At 44.5% G+C, this 22,633-nt stretch overlaps 1 protein-coding gene across 4 annotated transcripts in view; it reads right to left on the reverse strand.

The window, feature by feature from the left end:
- GPRIN3 (GPRIN family member 3) overlaps window positions 1–22,633 on the reverse strand; it is a 67,615-nt gene that overhangs the window by 7,045 nt on the left and 37,937 nt on the right. For 2 of the 4 annotated variants that reach the window (XM_039542095.1, XM_039542094.1), the window contains exons 2-4: window positions 11,270–11,441; window positions 8,982–9,067; window positions 1,039–5,727 (exon numbers count right to left, since the gene is read on the reverse strand). In XM_039542095.1, the coding sequence (XP_039398029.1) occupies window positions 3,181–5,616 (2,436 nt within the window). In that variant the 5' untranslated portion in view covers window positions 5,617–5,727; window positions 8,982–9,067; window positions 11,270–11,441 and the 3' untranslated portion in view covers window positions 1,039–3,180. Of the gene's footprint in view, window positions 1–1,038; window positions 5,728–8,981; window positions 9,068–11,269; window positions 11,442–22,633 lie in introns of those variants that run through there. The other 2 variants (XR_005599657.1, XM_039542096.1) reach the window with 2 other exon arrangements.

The raw sequence follows: 22,633 nt of genomic DNA on the forward strand, positions 1-22,633 counted from the left end.
GTCGGCACCTATATACATAGAAGGTCGGATCCTTAAGATGGTGTAAATCAGCATAGTTCCATTGACTTCAATGAAGCAGCTCCAATTTACACCAGTGGAGAGTTTGGTCCCTGAAGTTTGTTATCCTGCATGATTTCAGTATATGCATTTACGTGACGGTAAATAGGTTGTAGTACATGTACATATAGATCATTGTGTTGCATTGGTTATTCTGCACATGACAGTGTATGTACCTGTATGACATGAATTACACTGCACTATCACAAGAGCAGAGTTGTTACCTTGAGTCACCATTGTATTTCAGATAGTAGCACCGTATTTTGTGGAAAGAGCTTGCTACCTTTGAGTTTTGGGATTCAGCTCACTAAAGGCTTGATTCTGCACCGGTTTGCCACAGCTTACGATGGGTGCGGGATCGGGTCACAATAGTGGTATAAATCATACATTCATATGGAATGGGAGTTTTGCTTGAACAGGACTGCAGCACTGGGCCCAGTACCAGATTTTAGTTAGTCTGTTCTACCTTGAACCGTAGCAGAGGATGGACTAGAAACATTCCAATCTAGTTCCAGTAATGCTGCATGCACAGTATATTGTGTCTGGCTATAATAAACTAAACACACCCATTTGAAAGAAACATGGGGCCAAACCCTTAGAGGCTGTAAGACCAGCATACATCCATTAACTTGGATGAAGTTATGCCAATTTCCATCTGCCGTGAATCTGGCCCATGAAGATTAGAGCTGAAATAATTCCAAGTGAATACTTTACTCAACTAATTTAGCCTCCAGTGGTACGTCTACACTGCAATTAAAAACCTGCAGCTGGCCTGTGCCTGCTGACTTGGTCTCCTGGGGCTCGGGCTAAGGGGCTGTTTAATGGCAGCGTAGATGTTTGGGCTTGGGCTGGAGCCCGGGCTCTAGGACTTGCTGAGGTGGGAGGGTCCCAGAGCTTGGGCTGCAGCCTAAACCCAAATATCTACACAGTTATTAAACAGCCCCTTAGCCCGAGCCGGTTGGTATGGGCCAACTGCGGCTGTCTTACTGCATTGTAGACATACAACAAGTAGATCAGAATTTTCTCAGGTTTATTCAAAATTATTTGAATTTGTTCAGCATATAGTTACCAATCAATTCACAAAGTAAAGAGATAACAGTTTGCTGTGAATATTTATTTGGGGCTGTGTTGGCTAATTGGGGTTCTTCTCTCTGACTTGTTGAGCAGCACTTTTAGGATCAAGAGGAAGTGTCTGAAAACGCTACTGAGGCTTTGACTCTCTCAAGGAAAGTTAACAGTTTAGAGAGAGGTAACAGGTAAGCGGGAATACCTGGGGAATTTTAGATCAATTTTTTAACTTTTTGTCTCTGGATCTCTCAGAGGCCTTGCTGGAGGCATTGTTCCTATACTAGTTAGACCTCTGTAAAATTTACTAGCTGGGTGAGGATTTTAATTATATTTTTTTCTCATCACTGCTATAAAAAGTAATGCATGACTGTATTTGGTTCTACATGCCAAGGTGCAGTCAGATCGATGGCTGACTGATATAACTGCGTTCGTTCCTCGCTTAGTTTTGTCTGTTGGAACCTTTCCCCTGCAGGGACAAGCCATGTCCAAATGTATATCAAATTTACTACTTCTAAGTACTTATGTGTGTAAATTTAAGGTTTGTTATTTACGAGCACTTGGGCGTGCAAGCGTAGAATTCATTTTCCATGAGCATCTCTGTAAAACAACTGCATTCATGTTAGTGCAACACGATCAAATTACTTGGAATCTGCAAGTTATGGCTAAGGGCCCAATGATGCAAGTGCTCCACAGGAGGCGCTTCCATAGATTTGCAGGACTGGGCAATAATTTAACCGTATGTTTGTGGCTAATTCTTCAAGCCCTCCCAATTTGGAATTCCTACCAACTTGCAGGCTTGAGACAATATGGGCTCAAGTCAGTTTTTACATGTTCAGAATCTGAGCCGGATCTCTCCCCCTGGAGTTTGGAACTAAGGCCTGGTCTACACTGGGGGAGGGAGGGGGAATCGATCTAAGATACGCAACTTCAGCTACGAGAATAGCGTAGCTGAAGTCGATGCATCTTAGATTGATTTACTTCGTGTCCGCGCAGTGCGGGATCGACAGCCACCATCGACTCCGCTTCCACCTCTCGCCCTGGTGGAGTTCCGGAGTCGATGGGGAGCATGTTCGGGGATCGATGTATCACATCTAGACGAGACACGATACATCGATCCCCGCTGATCTGGCGGGTAGTGTAGACATACCCAAAGATTTACCAACACACAGAAAACTGATTTGTGGTCAGATGCAAGTAACTGTACAGTAGAGAATCTAACATGTTTCCGTGGAAGCTAGAATGATTTGAAAACTCATATTTGATTTGCTCACCACTCTTCTCTTTGGAAGGAATATGCCTGAAAGCTCTTTTCTTTTAAAATAAACAGAATTCTAAAGGGACTACAGAGCATTCCTCGTAATTACCTCTCTACTTCTGAATTTTAATGGCTAGCTCTAGCGATTCCCCTCATCAACAGTTACCTTTTATTAGTTAATGCTGGGATTTCCTAACAAGCCTAATGGTGCTAGGAAACCAAATGTTGTTATATTTCAAGGGGAGACGAGCACTTACCTACCTTGGTGTCTTTTGAAAATTCCCCTTTTATATGTTATCACTGAAAGCTATTAACCCCTTATTCCTTTCACGCACTTAATGCAGATTTTTTAAAATAAATTTGTATTTGTTAGTATTGGAGAGTATGTGTGCGTTTACAACTATTTAAGGTTAGTTTAATTAAAAAGAACAACCACCACCACACCTTATGCTAGTCCTTGTGATACAACAAAGATCACTTTTGATAAACACTTATGCTGTTCTTCTCTCTGCCTCGTGTCTTGTCAGGAGATCCCAGTCTCACTGCAGTACACTGGCAATTTAAAATTGTGCTTTTGCGAAGTGCCTCGCTTTTCATTTGACAGTAGACTGGGTGAAGGTCTACTACAGAAACAACAAAGGGGTGATACCTCATCCAGGGACAATGTAGTGACTATTCTGAAAATTTCAGGTAAGAATTTCCATGGTCACCGCATCATAATCCCAGATAATACAACTGTGCAGTGGGGTTTCTTTCCACCTTTGGGGGAGGGGTTGTCCCTGCGGACACACAACCCCCCGTCAGTCTAACACAGAAGAAGGAGCAGGTCGGATACAGCAGTTAGGTCGCCTAAAGTTCTGCAGCATGGACTGGAACACATTATGCTGCCTCCCTTTAAGTTTCTTATTTGAAGATGTATCTGAGGAAATCGATTTCCGGTTCTGGGTGCTTTGTGCCCTGATCAGTTTCTCATGTTCTCGTATTTGTCTTTGTAAGTGATTTTGGATAGCGATCCCCAGTGACTCTGGGTCTAGCGAAGCACCATATACCTCCCATGTCATGCCTTGTTCATCCCACACAACATCTCTGATGTGCTTGGATTGCTGCACCTGTACTTTTGCCTCCGTGGCCACCGTGGGCTTTTTCTTCTTTTCCCCAAGATGTGGCAGTAGTGGAGCAGAGGCAGGAACAGCTGTTGGTTCCTTCCTGGTTTCACTGGCCTTGCTAATTTGATCTGGTGGAGCTGTTGGGGTCTTCATCCTATGGGGGTCGTGGGTAGAATTCATATTCAACTCAGGTGTAAATCCAGCTTGCAGACTCAGGCTGCTAGACTTCTTGGCCTGAGTAGTGTCTTCCAACATTTTATCCTGCTCCGTTTTAACTGTGCCTGGTGCATACACCTTCATAGAGCCAGCAGCAGCTCCAGTACTGGTGTTAACTCCTCCTCTAGAATCAAGCAGCATTAGCTTTTCTTCCTTCTTTGGCTCTCTCTCTGTTTTGACATTAGCCAGACTGATTTGCACTTCATCAACACTTTGGAACTGCGAAGGCTTTCTGTCAGTGCTGCTACCGGCTGCGCTGCACAGGGTCTCTGTCTGCTCAGTTCCATGGGGTACCCTACTGTGTCCAGGTGACTGGTTACTTTCTGAATCACTGACTTGGTGCGGAAAGTTGTTGCTGGCTTCTGGGACTGCTGCAAATGGAGACGGGTGGGGTTCACCATCTCCAGACTCCTGAGGTGCTGCAGGTTGATTACTGGTGTTAACCGTAATCTGGTAAACAGGTTTTGCCCTCAGTAAGACTGCAGCAGCTGATGGCAGCTGAGGAATGTCTGTGCTGTCTCTGGCCAAGCAGGCTACTTGTGTTTCTGCCCCATCAGCAGGTATTCCCTGGGTGTTCCCGGCTCCTTGTGGGCACAGACAGGCAGGTGTTGTGCTACCTGACAGCACTGGACAGATGGTGTCAGGTGGGTCTCCTTGATGCTTTTGCAGTTTGGCAGGCTGAGCTTTCCCTGTATCCATCACCACTGTTAGAGCACACACTTTTGGTACGATACCCGGACACAAGGCTGGCTCTTGGAGTGATGCAAAGTCATCAGCAAGTTCTGACTGGTTCTGCCCACCACCACTCTGATAAATGAAGTGCAATTGCTCAGTTGCCTCCGAAGGAGGATTCCCCTTGAGGAATGCAGCAAGGATACTTGGGCTGGTGGAAGCGGATTTGGTCTCCATACTGGCCACTGCCTGAACCTCAGCATCACGCCATGTCCGGTTTACTGCCTCCCGAGTTAAAGATGTGCTCTCAGGCTGGACTGTCATTGTACTTGCTTCTCTGAACCTGGAGAGCTGAGGCAGCACTGGTCCTGTTTTCTCCATCTCTGCCTTGCACCCAGGCAGTGTCCCCTCAAAGCTGGATGGTGGCAAAGCCTCATTGCTTTGTGCAAGCGCAGTCCTAAAAGTGGGACAGGATTTCACATCATTTGCAGCCCTTATCTCTGCTTCTGAATAAACCTGCGGCCTGATCCCCAGATCAGGAATAGCTTCAAAGTCCCTCACTGGAGTGGCTGCCAGAGAGAAGCCAGGGTCATTTATTTCCACTGCTTTTTCTTTTTCCATGTCTATTCTTTGCAGGGTATTTGCTTGAGAAGAATGGTGACAGGACTCACTACCCTTGATAGTGTTGTCTGGGGAAGGATACTTTAATTCCTGAAGTTCTGCCGAATCATTCATCCTACAGACCTTCACTGCACAATCATCAACTTGTGCCAGTGACTTTATCCTTGGTAGGTCACTTTGTATAAGCTGGTTGGAATTGTGGGTAGCTGGCATCATATCTGTTGCATGCCCAGCTGCACAGGTTCTTGCTATAATCAGTGTTTGCACTGTGGAGTCACTGCTGACCTTTTGCTCGGAGTCACTGGCCGATTCTGTACACGCAGGAGGCACTTCTTCAGCTTGGCTGAAGGACCCAGGCAAAAACATGTCTGGCTGGCTAGTATCATCCCCACAGAGGAGCTCATCCCTTTGAATGTCGGAAACTATAGTACAGTTCAGGTCAAACAAGCAAACTCCAGCAGATTCAGCCTGGGTGTAAGAAATGCCATTACTGCTCCTCTCTAGGCTTGCTTGTTTGTGCTGGTGCTTAGTGGATTGCGGATCTCCCAGGCAATCTCTCTCTTCAGAAGTGGCAACCAACAAAAGTTTGGCAGACCTCAGAGGATCTGGTACTGTCCCCATGGAATTTCTCTGAGCTGTAGCTCGCAGTCAGCTTCCTCTAGCAACACTCTTGCAGAGCAGTATTTGTATCAAGGGGATCGTGGTCAGGAACAACTTTCCCTTAGAGCCAATCTGTTAAAGAAGGAAACACAGCGTTAACTGCAATCAGATTTAAGCTGGGAAAATACCCACTTTAGATACTTTTTAATATATAAGGGAGATGTTCAAAGGCACAAAGGGCTGTTAGGCACCTGACTTGCACTGAGTCAATGGGAGCTGGGCCTTGGAAAATCTCCCCCCAAGTAAGTTTTTCACTTGCAGAATAAAAACTATTTGAATTTCAAATATTTTTCATATGATTATTTCCAAGGTAGGATCGTGAAGCAGAGGTAGCCATTAGCCACAAATGCATCAAAATCTGCCCTGCTTGTTGAATATGTTATGGAAAAGATTTTCAATAAATTAGAAAAGAACAAGAAAGTCATGCACTCATTTAGTCATGTGATTGACCTGGCACCTAAAGCTATTTAAAAAAAAAGGAGGGGCGGGGAGTGGGATCTGTGTTGATGCTTTGTGGAAAATATTCTGCAGTCAGAATTCAAGTAATGCAAAGCTAGAGATACAATAACCTGTAGAAAGGAAGTTTTGTCCCATGGCTAGGGGGCTAGCCTGGAGACATGGGAAATCCAGGTTCAAATTCCTGTTATGCGCCAGACTTCCTATGTGACCCTGAGCAAGTTACTAAATCTCTCTCTGTGCCTTGGTTCCCCATCTGTAAAATGGGGTTAATACTTCTCTAGCCTCACCGATGTGTGGAGGACCAATACACTAAAGATTGTGAAGTGCTTTATAGTGCAATAGAAGTATTGAAGATGGACAGGTATCTGTGGCAAGTTTCTAGTACCTTCAGACTAATATTTGTGAAGTAAAACCTGGCTGCTAAAATGAACAGCTGAATGAAATATTATGGACTAATTTAAGAAAAACACCAGAACTGATTCTGGCTGTACTACTGGAAGTACTATGTATACTTATGTTCATTAAGGAAAACGATTCCGCATTTATAATCTTCCAGAAGCATTCTTGACAAAATGTACTAAACTGATTTACAAACTACAGGTAGATCCTGTATACACATCTGTTTGCCCACTGCTGAAGTGTAGCCATTTGTAAGGCAAACCACAGCTAAACTCAGCACCACCGGAGAACAGGACATCAAGAAGAATACCCTTTCCAAATGAAACAGCAGGGGGGAATTTTAGACAGAGGGAGCAGAATTATCCGAACCTCAGGGTAACTCTCATTTTGAACTCGGAATACATTTTAAAATGTACTTTTAGAGTGGGATTCTCAAAAGAGCTCAGAGTTGGCCAAACTTTGCTCCCACTGAAGAAGTCATTGGTAACATTCCTATTGACGACAATGGAAACAGAGCTAGATCAATGGTGAGCACTTGGGAAAATCCCTGCCTTGTTCTTTTACATTGTAGGTTGTCTGTGTCTCCCGGAAGGCTTTCATTTCAAAGCCTCTCCCACGTCTCCACTGCCAGTGGAGTGCTAGGCTGGGACTCAGGAGACTGGGTTCTATATTTCCATCTCTGCCACTGGCCTGCTAGATGGCCTTGGACAAGTCATATCACCACTCTGGGACTCAATTTTGCCATCTGTGAAGTGGGGATACTGATGCCAGCAATGTAAATGTGCACCAACAGACACTGCCCTTTTCAACAAAAGGGCTCATTCTCTCCTCATTTTACACCAGACTTGTACTGGTGAAACTCTGCCACGGACCTCAGTAAAACTCCCCCTGACATGCAGTGCATTGAGAGAGAGAGGAGAAGCAGGTCCCAGGGGTTTAATGAAAACAAACTTGAAATGAATACAGCAAACCTAGTTTTGCGCATAGGAAAACATGGTGACTCATTATGAATTCATTAACTTGATGCCCTCCAGATATTCATAACGAATAGTCTGAACTCTGTTATCTCTAAGCTGACGTGCCTTTGGGCTCTACCCGACCAGAAATGTCCTCGGCTAAGCCAGCCCTAAAATACCATGGATATTGGTCCCATCGGCGACTGAACTTCTGAACAGGGATCTTGCTGCGGAAGCCCATACAAATTCACCAAACTGCTCCAAGGACAACTTCTGATGAGCTCAGCAGGAAGTGGGGAGTTTATATAAAAAAAGTCACAAAAACCTCCTTGGGTGAGGCCACAAGTCCTCATTTCTCAGCTGTTATAAAGCCAGTAGCCATCACGGTGCATACAATGAAAGTTATCCCCGCTTTAGACAGCAGTAATCGTCCTTAGTGGCTGTGCACTGGGGAATGGGCAGGTTTGGCAACTCCCCGTCCAATGTTCTGCTTCCCTCCTCCTTCCCCTTCCAAATATGACCGATATCAAGGGAGTCAGTGGCAGATAAAACAGACATCCACACAGTCCCTGAGCTCATGACGGTTGCAGGGGAGCTCCAAAACCTTTGTAAAAAATCTACATTTCAGGACAATACGTTTCAGCATGAATGTCGGATACAGATCCAGCTACGGCAACATGGACATTCCTGCATGCAACATTCCCTGGCTGACCTCAGGAATAGATTTGTATGAGAATGAAAAACTACAGCCCATGACCTTTTACAGCTCTTCTCCAGCTGAGCGGATGAAGAACCTGCCCTAACATTACACTGATGGGGGCTGGGAGAACTCCCTAGTCGTGCTAAAGGGGAGTCCCCCGGTGGTGTTCAATGCCTTAATTGCTACGGAGAGTATGTGAGTCTGGCTAGGAGAGTTAGAGACTCTGGAGAGCAGGATAGAGCCTAACCGCATACTCCAAGGCTGCTGAAAGAGGGTCACTGCTCTCTAAGAATCACAATTAGCATCTCTGACTGAAGAACCCAGAGGTTACACAGAGGTTCCCCAGGTCTATGAAGCAAACAAATGTACTTGCCATCTCCTCTTGCAGACCCAGTGAAAATTAACAAAGAAAAGGCTGGATTTAAGCAGTCCGGCCTCATGATTTGATCATTAGCACACCAGACAGGCTGCACCCATTGGGCTGGATTCTCTTTTGACACCAGAGTAAATGAAGTCATAACAGAGTAAAGCTGGTGGAGTCAGAAGCAGGACCACTCCTTTCAGCTACTCAGATTTTGTTAGGTGACTTGCTGGTGGAAGGAAGGAAGAAAGGAAGAAAGGAGAGAGAGAGAGAGAAACTCTTTTCAGTGACAGGCAATGCTGAGATGCAAAATTTTGGGAGCATGGCATGTTATTGAAAACTAATCTGCTGAGATTCGGATCCCTAAACCTTCTCACTAGAGCGAGATATGACCCCATAGCCGTGGTTTCCAAAAGTTAGGATAAGTTATTTTTTAAAATTGATACAGTACCTAAAAACCGCAACCAGATATTACATACACTCCATTGTTCTTTCTTATCAGGACTCGTGTTAGGACACTTGAGTGGAGCACAAACCCTGAAACAGGAATACAGAGAAGTGGATAATCAGGGATTCACAAGGAGTTTCCTGTCCCCTGTGTTGTGGGGAGAATAATCTGGTCCCTGGTGTGTTCATATGACTAAATTATTCACTTATTTTGCAGCACGTGAGGGTTTGGTCCATCCTGCCAAATGCTACTGGCAATTCACGTTTCTGCTGGTACTGATCATAAAATGGCCATAGAGACTGCCAGTGAGCTACTGAGGGATGGACCACACATATGCAGATACATATTTCTGGACACTGAAAAGTAAACTCTGTAGAATATTACATAAAATAAAATGTTAGCAGCTTGTATAAATATTTTCACTTGTTGGGTATAACTCACTTGTAGCTCTTCTGCACACGCTTCCACGTGAATTATGAGCTCTTTCCTAACTTGTATAAATATTTCTCATCTCCTAATCCTTATGTATTTGCCTACTGGATGTCCACACACACACACACACACACACACGGAAACTTGGCAGAATGATCAGTTTGGTCCACCCCTGTTTTGAAGGGTATGTTGGATGCATCCCTATATTCAATCTGTGAAAAAGCGTGAACTTCCCAAAATCAAACACTTGTAGAGAAGCAAAATCTGAATGTTGCCGAGATAGCAGGTTCTAATAAGCTTCTTCATGCTAAGGTAGGTCTATCAGGTTTTATGTAATAGGCTCTGTCTGGCACTCCCACAAGTGCCATTAGCTACAACTAATCAGGTAAGAGATCTTGGAGTCATCATGGATAGTTCTCTGGAGACGTCCATGCAGTGTGCAGTGGCAGTCAAAAAAGCAAACAGGATGTTAGGAATCATTAAAAAGGGGATAGAGAATAAGACGGAGAATATCTTATTCCCCTTATATAAATCCATGGTACGCCCACATCTTGAATACTGCCTACAGATGTGGTCTCATCTCAAAAAAAGATATACTGACATTAGAAAAAGTTCAGAAAAGGGCAACTAAAATGATTAGGAGTTTGGAACGGAGTCCCATATGAGGAGAGATTAAAGAGGCTAGGACTTTTCAGCTTGGAAAAGAGGAGACTAAAGGGTGATATGATAGAGGTATATAAAATCATGAGTGGTGTAGAGAAAGTGAATAAGGAAAAGTTATTTACTTGTTCCCATAATATAAGAACTAGGGGCCACCAAATGAAATTAATGAGCAGCAGGTTTAAAATAAATAAAAGGAAGTTCTTCACACAGCGCACAGTCAACCTGTGGAACTCCTTGCCTGAGGAGGTTGTGAAGGCTAGGACTACATAAGGTTTAAAAGAGAACTAGATAAATTCATGGGGGTTAAGTCCACTTATGGATATTAGCCAGGATGGGTAAGGAATGGTGTCCTTGGCCTCTGTTTGTCAGAGGGTGGAGATGGACGGCAGGAGAGAGATCACTTGATCATTACCTGTTAGGTTCACTCCCTCTGGGACACCTGGCATTGGCCACCGTTGGTGGACAGGATACTGGGCTGGATAGACCTTTGGTCTGACCCAGTATGGCCATTCTTATGTTTTTATGTTCAGCTGAGGACTTCCCTCCAAAAAGGTGAGATTCCTTCCTATCTTTGAAACCATCAAAGGAATTGCTTCTGAATGAAGCATACAAGCAAATTCCCAGGGAATCTGCAAAGGTGAAGTGCAAATACACTAGCACCTATAAAAAAATAGCATGGGAAAAATGGTTTTATTCTATTCATTCAAATGACCCCTCAAGTGGTGATCACTAAAACTATACTCTACGGCCTATCCCAGGGATAGCCACTGCAGAGGGACAAGATCCTGACCTCAGTTACCTCCAGGACGCCTTGTTGACGTCAATGGGGTAAGAGAACTTAACACAGACATTTCACTTAACCTCAGAACATTAAATACATTTAATTAGGCTCAGGTTGTGGAGACTTGATTCATGTTCGTGAGCACTTGTTCATGGGAATAGTTCCAGGGAAGTCAATAAGAATAGTCCTGTGAAGAAGTGCTCCCCGAAATGAATTATGGATCCACAATCTGGCCCTTTTCTAATAGGCCAGGTGGTCAAACAGTACCTTACCCCTCAAGTCGTTCTGCTGACATCTGTGGAACTGCTGAAGGAGTAGGTGAAGGCCAGAAGCAGAATCTGGCCCTCTGTGATCTGTCAAACTGGCTGCTCTCCATCTATTGTAACAAAGGCTATATAGGAACGCTGACACTCACCACAGCCTACCCAGAGTGATGATCACTTCGCTGCTCCAGCTGCATATGGCAGGCAGTGGTATTATTTCTATAGACAGTACTGAGGAGACCACTTGTACAACACTGTGTCTTTTCTGTTTCTAGGCACTCAAGAGCAGAAAGGAGGATCTTGAAGGGGAGCCACAATCATCTGCTAGAATGACAACAGATATCAATGAACTAATTTATAAGGAAAGACTAATTAAAACAATGGGGAACTATTTTGCCATGTAATTTAGGCAAGGGTCAAATTCTCCACTCAGGGTACGCCTATACTATGATAAATGACAAAGCTTCGGCTGGCCTAGGTCAGTGGACTCAGGTTCATGGCTTTATAGCTGTGGGGCTTTAAAATTGCAGTGTAGACATTTGGGCTTGGGCTGGAGCCCGGGCTCCGAGACCCTGACCCTTGTGCGGTCTCAGAGCTCAGGCTCCAACCTGAGCCTGAATGTCTACATTGCATTTTTTAGCCCTGTAGCCCGAGTCCTGGAAGCCCGTGTCATCTGACCTGGGCTCTGAGACTCAGGCCTGGTCTACGCTGTGGGGGAGGGGGAGGAAAATCGATCTATGTTACGCAACTTCAGCTACATGACGTACTTAGATCTACTTACCATGGTGGCTTCACTGCGGTAAGTTGATGGCTGATGCTCTCCCGTCGACTGCCCGCACCTCTCACCCTGTTGGAGTACCGGAGTCGACGGGAGAGCGCACGGCAGTCGATTTATTGCATCTAGACTAGATGCCATAAATCAACCCCTGCTGGATCGATCGCTGCCCATCGATCCAGCGGGTAATGTGGACAAGCCCTCGGCACCGCGGGTTTTTTATTGCAGTGTTGACATGCTCTCAGTTACTCTGGTGAAACCCCACTAACGCCAATGGGCGTGCAAAGTGTAAACGAAAGCAGAATTTGACAAGCTATTTATATTGTCAGAGAATAACAAGCCAACAGGAACTATAGTATGACAGTTCAAAATCAGAAGCAAAGAGAAACTTTATGTAAAGGAGACCAAATGAACTGTGGAAGTTCTCTCTGTTACTGCTTTGCAAGCACAGGTTGACCCTGGGATCCTTGAATGAACTATATGTAGACTGTTCGACTGGCACTGCAGTAAAAAATTCAAACTGACAAACAAAACCTATGGCAAGCAAACAGCCACTGGAGGAAATATGAAAATAAAACCCAATATTAGGAAGGAAAACTCGCCAAGACAAATTGAAATCGCTATGAAATTGCTCAGGTGAAACGTGTTCAGTGTTTGACCTGGAGAAATCATCTTAAATGTAATTTTATTAGGAAGAGGTGTTAGTTCCCAGTAATAAACATGGATTTTCAACACCAAACCCTCCTCATTTCTTTCAATCAAAATCAATCCACCTGAAAATGTCATGTCATATCTTATCACAGGCTGAAATTTTCCTGGACATCTTGAGACAAATAACAAAAAAAGTTTTGAAAGCCTGCCAGAGTCCATACCTGGCTTGTATGGGCAGACAGAATCCCTGTGTGGTTTGCATGTCTTTTTTAAAATCTAAGGGATTTCCCAGGCAAACAGCTTTGTTAACTTCAAGTCAAGGTGGATAGAATCTACCACTTATTTCAGCATATCCCCCTTTTAAAACAATGTTATAATTTCCTCTATTGTCAAAAAACAAAAATCCTGCAAATGTTAAAGCCTGAGAATTGCAAGCTAAGGCTTCACTTTACAAATAACCCCCAAACATGTGGAAGTATGCCAAAGATTAGTTAACATTGTCAGCACTGCCAAACCCCAAAGTTCAAAAGTCATGAGCTAGGCCTCCAAAAAAATCATGAAATTGACTTAAGTCATAAGATTTAAAATAGTAAATAAAAAGAATTCAATTTTTTTATTTGTGGTCTGTTTTTCGAGTCTTTAGGGTTTACATTTTCAAGCCTTTCTTTGTAAACATGAGGGACAGAAACTTTTCAAATGAAAGCTGAGATTCTGATCTCATCACATGACTCCAGGAGCTGGGGCTTTCAGAAAAAGCAAACTATAACAAGAATCACAATGAAACTGCAAGGAGTTGACACAACATGTACTCTGCCCCAGTAGCAACATCAGCCTTCCCTCTGGCCTTTTGATTTTGGAGAAGACACAGATGTTCTACAATTTGCTGTGGAGTACTGAAAATGTGAACCACAGAGCACCAGTTTTGATATTTAACTTCATACATACATGTCTCTAATACCAAGACTTTTATTTCCACTTCAGTCTTTCCATGGGAGTGCTGTAATTTCATGGTCTTAGCATAGGAGCGTTTGTTTTGGTTTTTTTCTCCAGGGGCTTCTATTAATAGGTTGTAGTTTATTTTCTTGTGGTATCTGAGGGACCTAGATCTGTCACTATGAATGAGAGACTGAGAGAAGTAGGGACAAATGACAGCTCACTACAAATGAGAAGTTAAAATAGCTTGAAAGGAATTATTTTAACTAGAGATAATCAGGACTTCTATCATCCTGCCTGGTTTGGGATACATAGTTGAAAGAAAGGAATTAAGATGCTCAAAATGAGATCTCAATCTATGCTACCATTATGGGAAGGTGCTGGATGATACTATGGGATGCACTTGGCTTCCCTGTGTTTCATGTGCTTTGTAGGGAAAGTGGGTATAGCTTTCCAAAAGAATTATTTAAAGCTCCATTTCCCTTATGCACATGGGAACACAGCTGTTATTAGTGCTGATGTGTAGACATTACTCCCTGTCCCCTGACTGCCCCCGGACTCCCACCTCTGACTGCCCCCCGCCGTCCCATCCAACCCCTCCTCAATTCCTGATGGCCCCCCCAGGACCCCTGCCCCATCCAACCACCCCTTCTCCCTGTCCCCTGACTGCCCCCCGCTGCCCCATCCAACCTCCCCTCCTTCCTGACTGCCCCTCCCCGGACCCCTGTCCCCATTCAACTCCCCGTTCTCCGCCCTCTGACTGCCCCGACCCCTATCCACCCCCTCACCTCCTGACCACCCCCCTGAACTCCCCTGTCCTCTATCCAACCCCCCTGCTCCCTGACCCTTACCACGCTGCCTGGATCACTGGTGGCTGGCGGCCCGGAGCACCAGGACAGGCAGCCGCGCCGCCCGGCTGGAGCCAGCGCACAGCACAGAGCACCGGGTCAGGCTGCGGCTCTCTGCGCTGCCTGGCAAGAGCTCGCAGCCCCACTGCCCAGAGCATTGCGCCGGCGGCACAGTGAGCTGAGGCTGTGGGGGAAAAGCAGGGGAGGGGCCGGGGGCTAGCCTCCCAGGCTAGGAGCTCAGGGGCCGGGCAGGAGGCTCCCGCAGGCCGTAGTTTGCCCACCTCTGGTTTAGAGCATACACCATAAAAAAAAAACCAAACATCTAGAAGAGGGTTAAATCGGAGATTTATCTAATTGTAATGGTCAGGCGATACAGCAACACAAGGTGTTATGATCTGAGAGGAGCATTAAAATCAGAGGAAACGTGAATGTCCTGACTTTTGTTGCTCTCTATTGACCAGATCCTCATCTGGTATAAATTGGGATAGCTCCATGGAGGTTAATGGAGCTCTGCCAAGATACACCAAGGATCTGGCCCAATAATTTTTAGTATACAAAAGACCCATCCTCACCAAATAAAACCCAACACCCTGCCTGCAAACATCCAACAAAAACAAAACACCAAGCACCAGTCTAGCACTGTAAGTGCCTTTGACACAAAATGACAAAAAAAATCACCAACAGCCCCCTCACAAAACCCCTCTCTTGCTCCTCCTCCCCCAACGTCTGAATAAAGAGCTGCACTTTGCAGCATCTAACAATTTGCTGATGCCACTGCCATGACAGGATACTCAGACGTGCTAGAGAGGAAAGGAATAGGTTATGAACCCGAGAGGAACAACTGGGGGAAATTGCTACAGAAAAATGTCAGCGTGTACTCGTGCTTTCTTTGTAATGGTAGTAAGCATGCGAAAAAACAGGTGAGAAACCAAGGGCAAAATGCTGGGAACAAAGCATGTGAGAACACAATACTCCCATTCTGGCTCAAAGGGAGTGCTTACCAATCACTCTGAAGGCTACAGACATTTTTCCAGAGTAGCTTTAGCATTCGTGGTAGAAACATGTTTTTATGACAGCTGAGTTCTCTCCCTGACTCCCACTGCCCAGGAAGACCGTAATTCTGTAAGGGGCTGAGCACTCTGGCTCCAAACCAGCAAAGCACTTACGCACATGCTTAACTTTAATCATGGGAATAGTCCCTATGAAGTCTATTCCCCTGTTTCCTCAGGCTCTCTCCTGTACCCCACCACATCCTCCTGTACCTACTGCCCATTTCCACATGCCTGCTTTTCACATTCCTCTGTACCCACATCCCATCCCCCCCCCATAGTGCTCGCCACCTTCCTCTGGACCCCTCAACTACAGACATTAATAATAAAGCCGCAGAAACTTGACAGATTTTAGCCAGAAGGCAATTTAAAATATTTTCTATTAAAAATCTATTACACAAAACCAAACAAAAACACCACAAAAAATTCAAACACAAAAACTAACATTATGGGAAATTTCACATCAAGAAAAACAGGAATTTATGCCCCCCTTAAGCCCATTTCAGAACACAACCTGAATTACAGAGCTGCAACCAGTAGCTCCCTATTAGACACAAATCATGAAATTGTGTCTCAGTGTACAAATACAATGTGAGAAAACTCACTTGATTCTGCCATCCTCAATGCTAATGAAAGAATGGTTTAAGGGATCCCTAGCAAATCGCACAATACGCTAGGGGCCTGATCCAAAGTGAACAGAAAGACATTCTGTAACTGATTAACCCCAGTAGACCAGTCGCAATACAACTTCGTTTATTTCAAATTCCAATTTTCCCACAGTTGTAGCAGTTCCTACAGACCATACGCTGAGTGCTCGGAGTTTGTTTAGGTGTTAGCTGCTGTACTATGGCCTCCCGCTGCAACATGCCTAGTGTTTCCTATGTGGCATCAAGTGCCCTTGATTTGTACTGCTCTGGCTATGTCTGTTTAGAAATTGATATAGTCAAAGCTGTACAACCCCTAGTTGGGAGGCAGTAATATCTGTACAATCAGTACGGATATAAGCACCTATAACTGCACTCACGTTAGAGGGTTGTGCCTCTTTAACTAGATCAGTTCCTAAACTGATACAGTCATAGCAGTTCAAAAACTGTGTGTAAGACCGTGGCCAGTGCCAGATGCTTCAGAAGGAATGAACAGAACAGGGCAATTGATTGAGTGATCCATCCACTGTCATCCAGTCTCACCTCTGGCAGTCAGAGATTTATGGACATCCAGAGCATGGGGTTGCATACCTGACCATCTTGGCTAATAGCCATTGATGGACCTATCCTCCATGAACCTATCTAACTCTTTTCTGAACACTTTTATACTTTAGCCTTCACAACATCCCCAGGCAAGGAGTTCCACAGGTTGACTGTACATTGTGTGTAGAAGTGCTTCCTTATGTTGGTCTTAAATCTGTCTATTAATTCTATTGGGTGACCCCTGGTTCTTGTGTTATGTGAAGGAGTAAATACCACTTCCTTATTCACTTTCTCCACATCATTCATGATTTCATAGATCTCTATCATATTCCCCATTAGTGGCCTCTTTTCTAACCTGAACAGTCCCAGTCTTTCGAATCTCTCCTCCTATGGAAGCTGTTCCATACCCCTAATAATTTTTGTTGCCCTTCTGTACCTTTTCCAATTCTAATATACCTTTTTTGAGATGGGGTGACCAAAACTGGATGCAGTATTCAAGGTGTGCGTGTTCCATGGCTTTACATAGTGGCATTATGATATTTGCTGTCTTAGAATCATAGAATATCAGGGTTGGAAGTGACCTCAGAAGATTATCTAGGGTATGTCTACACTATGAAATTAAGTCAGTTTTACAGAAGTCGATTTTTTAGAAATCAATTCTATATAGTCGATTGTGTGTGTCCCCACTAAGTGCATTAAGTCGGCGGAATGCGTCCACAGTACCGAGGCTAGCGTCGACTTTCAGAGCGTTGCACTGTGGATAGCTATCCCACAGTTCCCGCAGTCTCCACCACCCATTGGAATTCTGGGTTGAGCTCCCAGTGCCTGATGGGGCAAAAACATTGTTGCGGGTGGTTTTGAGTACATGTCGTCAGGCCCCCCTCCCTCTCTCCCTCCCTCTGTGAAAGCAACAGCGAACAATCCTTTCTCGCCTTTTTTCCTGGGTTACCCGTGCAGATGACATACCATGGCAAGCATGGAGCCTGCTCAGCTTACTGTCAACGTACGTCTTCTGGGTGCTGCTGGCAGACTCGGTGCTGCATTGCTACATAGCAGCAGCTCCTTACCTTCACGGCAGCAGACAGTGCAGTATAACTACTAGCCGTCATCGTCTCCTGGGTGCTCCTGGCACACCTCGGTGAGGTCGGTCAGGGGCGCCTGAACATAAATGAGAGTGACTCTAGGTCATTCTCTTTAAGTTTCGTCTCATGGAGATTCAGTGCTGCCTGGAATATCATGCGAGCTGGAGGCTTCTGCCTCAGGCTGCTCTTCCAGCCAGCAGCACTGCGCAGTCACACCTGCCCCAGCCTATCCCTTGCTCCCATGGTTCATGAAGACTGGACAGTAGTAAGGAGCAGTTCAACTATAGGCTGAGCAAGTGCAGAATGGTGGTAGAATGTGCATTTGGATGTTTAAAAGCACGCTGGCGCAGTTTACTGACTCGGTTAGACCTCAGCGAAACCAATATTCCCATTGTTATTACTGCTTGCTGTGTGCTCCACAATATCTGTGAGAGTAAGGGGGAAGTCGTTTATGGTGGGGTGGGAGGTTGAGGCAAATCGCCTGGCCGCTGATTACACGCAGCCAGACACTAGGGCGGTTAGAAGAGCACAGCAGGGCGCGCTGCGCATCAGAGAAGCTTTGAAAACCAGTTTCATGACTGGCCAGGCTACGGTGTGAAAGTTCTGTTTGTTTCTCCTTGATGAAAACCCACCCCCTTGGTTCACTCTACTTCCCTGTAAGCCTACGGCCCTCTCCCCCCGCTTTGATCACCACTTGCAGAGGCAACAAAGTCATTTTTGTTTCAAATTCATGCATTCTTTATTAATTTGTCACACAAATAGGGGGATAACTGCCAAGGTAGCCTGGGAGGGGTCGGAGAGAAGGGAAGCACCGGGTGTGGGGGTGGAGGAGGGAAGAACAAGGCTATACTGCACTTCAAAACTTATTGAATGACAGCTTTCTGTTGCTTGGGCAGTCCTCTGGGGTGGAATGGAGTTCTGATAGCACGGATTCCTCTCCCAATACAGCAATCAGATCCAGTACCTCCCGTTCAGTCCATGCTGGAGCTCTTTTGCGATTCTGGGACTCTATGGTCACCTTTGCTGATGAGATCTGCACGGTCAACTCTGAGCTTGCCACACTGGCCAAACAGGAAATGAAATTCAAAAGTTTGGGGGCTTTTCCCGTCTACCTGGCCAGTGCATCTGAGTTGAGAGTGCTGTCCAGAGTGGTCACAATGGAGCACTCTGGGATAGCTCCCGGAGGCCAATGCCGTTGAATTGCATCCACACTACCCCAAATTTGACCCAGCAAGGTCGATTTCAGCGCTAATCCTCTCATCGGGGAGGAGTACAGAAATCGATTTTAAGAGCCCTTTAAGTCAACAAAAATGGCTTTGTCGTGTGGACGGTTAAATCAATCTAATGCTGCTAAATTCAACCTAAACTCATAGTGTAGACCAGGGCCTAGTCCAGAGATAGGCAACCTATGGCACACGTGCCGAAGGCGGCACACGAGCTGATTTTCAGTGGCACTCACGCTGCCTGGGTCCTGGCCATGGATCCGGGGGGCTCTGCATTTTAATTTAATTTTTAAATGACGCTTCTTAAACATTCAAAAAAATTATTTGCTTTACATACAACAATAGTTTAGTTATATATTATAGACTTAGAGAGAGGGACTGTCTAAAAACGTTAAAACATATTACTGGCACGCAAAACCTTAAATTAGAGTGAATAAATGAACACTCGGCACTTCATTTCTGAAAGGTTGCCAACTCCTGGCCTAGTCCAACCCCTGCTCAAAGCAGGACTAATCCCCAGACAGATTTTTGCCCCAGATCCCTAAATGGGCCCCTCAAGGATTGAGCTCACAACCCTGGGTTTAGCAGGCCAATGCTCAAACCACTGAGCTATCCATCCCTTTCGTAATGGTTCCTAACACTGTTAGCTTTTTTGACTGCCACTACACATTGAGCAGATATTTTCAGAGAATTATCCACAATGACTCCAAGATCTCTTTCTTGAATGGCAACAGCTAATTTAGACCCAAGCATTTTGTATGTATAGTTGGGATTATATTGTCCAATGTGCATTACTTTGCATTTATCAACACTAAATTTCATCTTCCATTTTGTTGCCCAGTCACTCAGTTATGTAAGATCCCTTTGGAACTCGTCACAGTCAGCTTTGGACTTAACTATCCTGAGTAATTTTGTATCATCTGAAAACATTACCACCTATTAACCCCCTTTCCAGAAAGGGGTAAATGAAGTCTTCTTAACTGATTTTAATTTAAAAGCTAGTGTAACTTCTGCCTTAAGACTGTATCTTCCAGCAAATTCCAATCTGTTCACTGTGTGCTATACCAGTTTTCTTCATACCAGTGGAATACAAGAAACAGTCCCTTGCAGCTCCAGCTCATAGTCTCACAGTCCTTCTGAGAACTTGCTTGCTATTCAGCAGTTCTCTGAGATATACCTTTTGGGTGCAGGTAATCTGGGCCAAAGTTCACTTTCATGCAGCCAATATTATACTATAACAAATAAAATTCTCCATGGGTTAAAATCAGCTTCTCGTCACTTTGCAGCATCTTCATATATTGCACTAGATTACAGATGACTGTACCAGTCTCACACTCAGCGTATCACGCTACAAACTTGTGCTCCATCTTGCAAAAAAGGACTCATCTTTGCAGACGCTTATTCCCATGCAGTCTCTTCCATTGAAGCCAATGGGATTCCATGTGCTGGTGAAGGTCCATGTCAGCAGATCCCTTTGCAGGACTGGGGCCTAAGGCTGTGAAATGCTTGCAGTGAAGTCTGAAAACTTTGACATTAGAGGCGTTTGTATTTCATTTTAAGTTTACAAAAAAGGATCCGATTTTGCAAAAGTTTAACATTTTCTTTTGAAAATAGGGTCCATTTTCCACTCAAACCCCCTGCATTCCCTCATCTCTGTTTCACCCCCCCCCCCCCGCCCCGTGTGCTCCCATGCTGGCAGGAGGTAGTGTCAGCAAATGCAATGCCTTTCTAGTAAAGCTCTGCCTGTGGCCCCCCACATGGGCAAAGTTGTGACTTCTGCCTTTTAGTCAATCAGGTCTTGACTGGAAAGCCTCATTCCTGATGCTCTCTGTCCAAGGTTACAGTGCTTGTTAAAACAACACTTTCTTTTGCAAGGTCCCTAAAATTCCTTGCCAGAAAACAAGCTCATTACAGAACACTGCAAAAAGCCCAACAGTCATAGGATAAATGGTTTACAAGTCTATAAAAATAGCTAAATCAAACAATGACGAGACAAACAGCTGGTCAACTACAACAGTTACATAAGTTAAGGTTACACTTACATTCGTATCATTGCCAGCCTAGCAGGGACATGATTGGTTGGCAAAACCCTATTTGGTTTCTTTTTATTGCACATTGTTACATTTATCCTACTACTTATCTGCATGTTCTATTCAATTAAATAATTTCACATGAGGTTTCTCAAAGGCAGCATTGTTGGTGTCATTAGGCATAACCCTAGGTAACTCAGGAGGGTGGAAAACCACAGGTGTTAATGAAGCCTTTTTGTATTAGGCCTGAATGAACCAAAGTTATTTTATGTTTGTCCAGAGTACCTCCATATTAAACTCTAATCAACCTCACAGGCCAGAATTGAGAATGGAATGTGTAATAGCTCCTTATCAGTGCAACACTGGCACCAGGAGATAATAAAGAGGCCTACTTGTGTCTGGCTGAGAGAGGCAGAATAACAAATCAAAGAGAGTAAAACAAGCTAACAGCCTTGAAAAGTTACTAACAAGATGAATTGTTTGCTGTCAAGAATGATTTAACCTGCTTAGTGTAATTGCTAGCCATATAATGTATCTACTATATGGGAGGGAAGTAGAGGGAGGAGGCAGTAGTGGGGGTAATGAGAATGCCTAGCTGAAATCATGTATAAGAAGGGAAACACAGCTTGCATCTGTGTGCTTGATTTGAGACGTGTGTGTCTTCGAGCATCCAGCTCTTTGAGATCTCAAATAAACTTTGTCTGCTTCTCCACCTTGGTGTGTTTATTGGAGCGAAGCACACCAGGCAACGAACCACTGTTGCTGTCCTCGAGCATTCTGTGCTGGCAACAGCATGGGATCATGATGTTTATGGCTCATTTCTGGGGTAGATACTATTTGAAGGAGTGCGTGTGTGCGCACACAACAAGCCACCTATTATACAAGCAGTGACTGCACTGCCTCGTTTTTTCCCCTCTTTCTTTTAAAGATGAAAATGGTGATGACATCTAAAAGCACCACCCAACACCTTTTTTTTAAAAAAAAAAGATGCATGAAATTTAGTGCAGTTGAAAGGTGACGACACTGAAAACTGAAGTCCTGTGGCTCCACAGAGCAGCTACAATAATAGCAAGTAGCCATAAAAAAGCTTCCCCACCCTGCAATGACAATGTGTCTTAATCTGAATGCAGAGTGATCACCTTCGAGGTGAAATGACCATACAATTCTTGTTCTCTCTCCTAAGGCTGTGCCAATTAGGATGGTGGCTTTTATGATGTGGACACATGTCTACTGGGTTCTGGACTGAGACCAACAATACATTCATATAGACGTGAGAAGATAATTACTCTTGGTCACTACTGATCAGGGCTGGATTTGAACTGATGCCCTGAAAGTTAAAAGGTACCATCCGTCTCTAAAACACTTCCAGTTCTTTAAATGTAAATTGCCTAAATTTATATTTTTCCAATGGCATTTATAAAATAAATAAATAAAAACCAATAGTGAGTCACAAGTAAAACACCCAACAAACCGCTGAGAGAGAAAAACATAAATGATGGCAGCAACCTATTCAATCTGGACTATTTGCCACTGCACCTACTGAAAGCACCCGCTACGTATTACTGTGCAGGGCAACAGAATTCATGGAAACGGTGACAAACACAGAGTATAATTATAAAGGTAAAGCTACCGTCACCAGACAGGAGCATTAACAGTATTATATTCCTAAATGTACCAGCAAGCACCACAAAATTCCTAACACCCCCAAAAACTTAAGGGACAGATAGAATACAGCCCA

This window comes from Mauremys reevesii, linkage group 5 (genome assembly GCF_016161935.1).
Source record: "Mauremys reevesii isolate NIE-2019 linkage group 5, ASM1616193v1, whole genome shotgun sequence".
Classification (NCBI taxonomy): domain Eukaryota; kingdom Metazoa; phylum Chordata; order Testudines; family Geoemydidae; genus Mauremys; species Mauremys reevesii.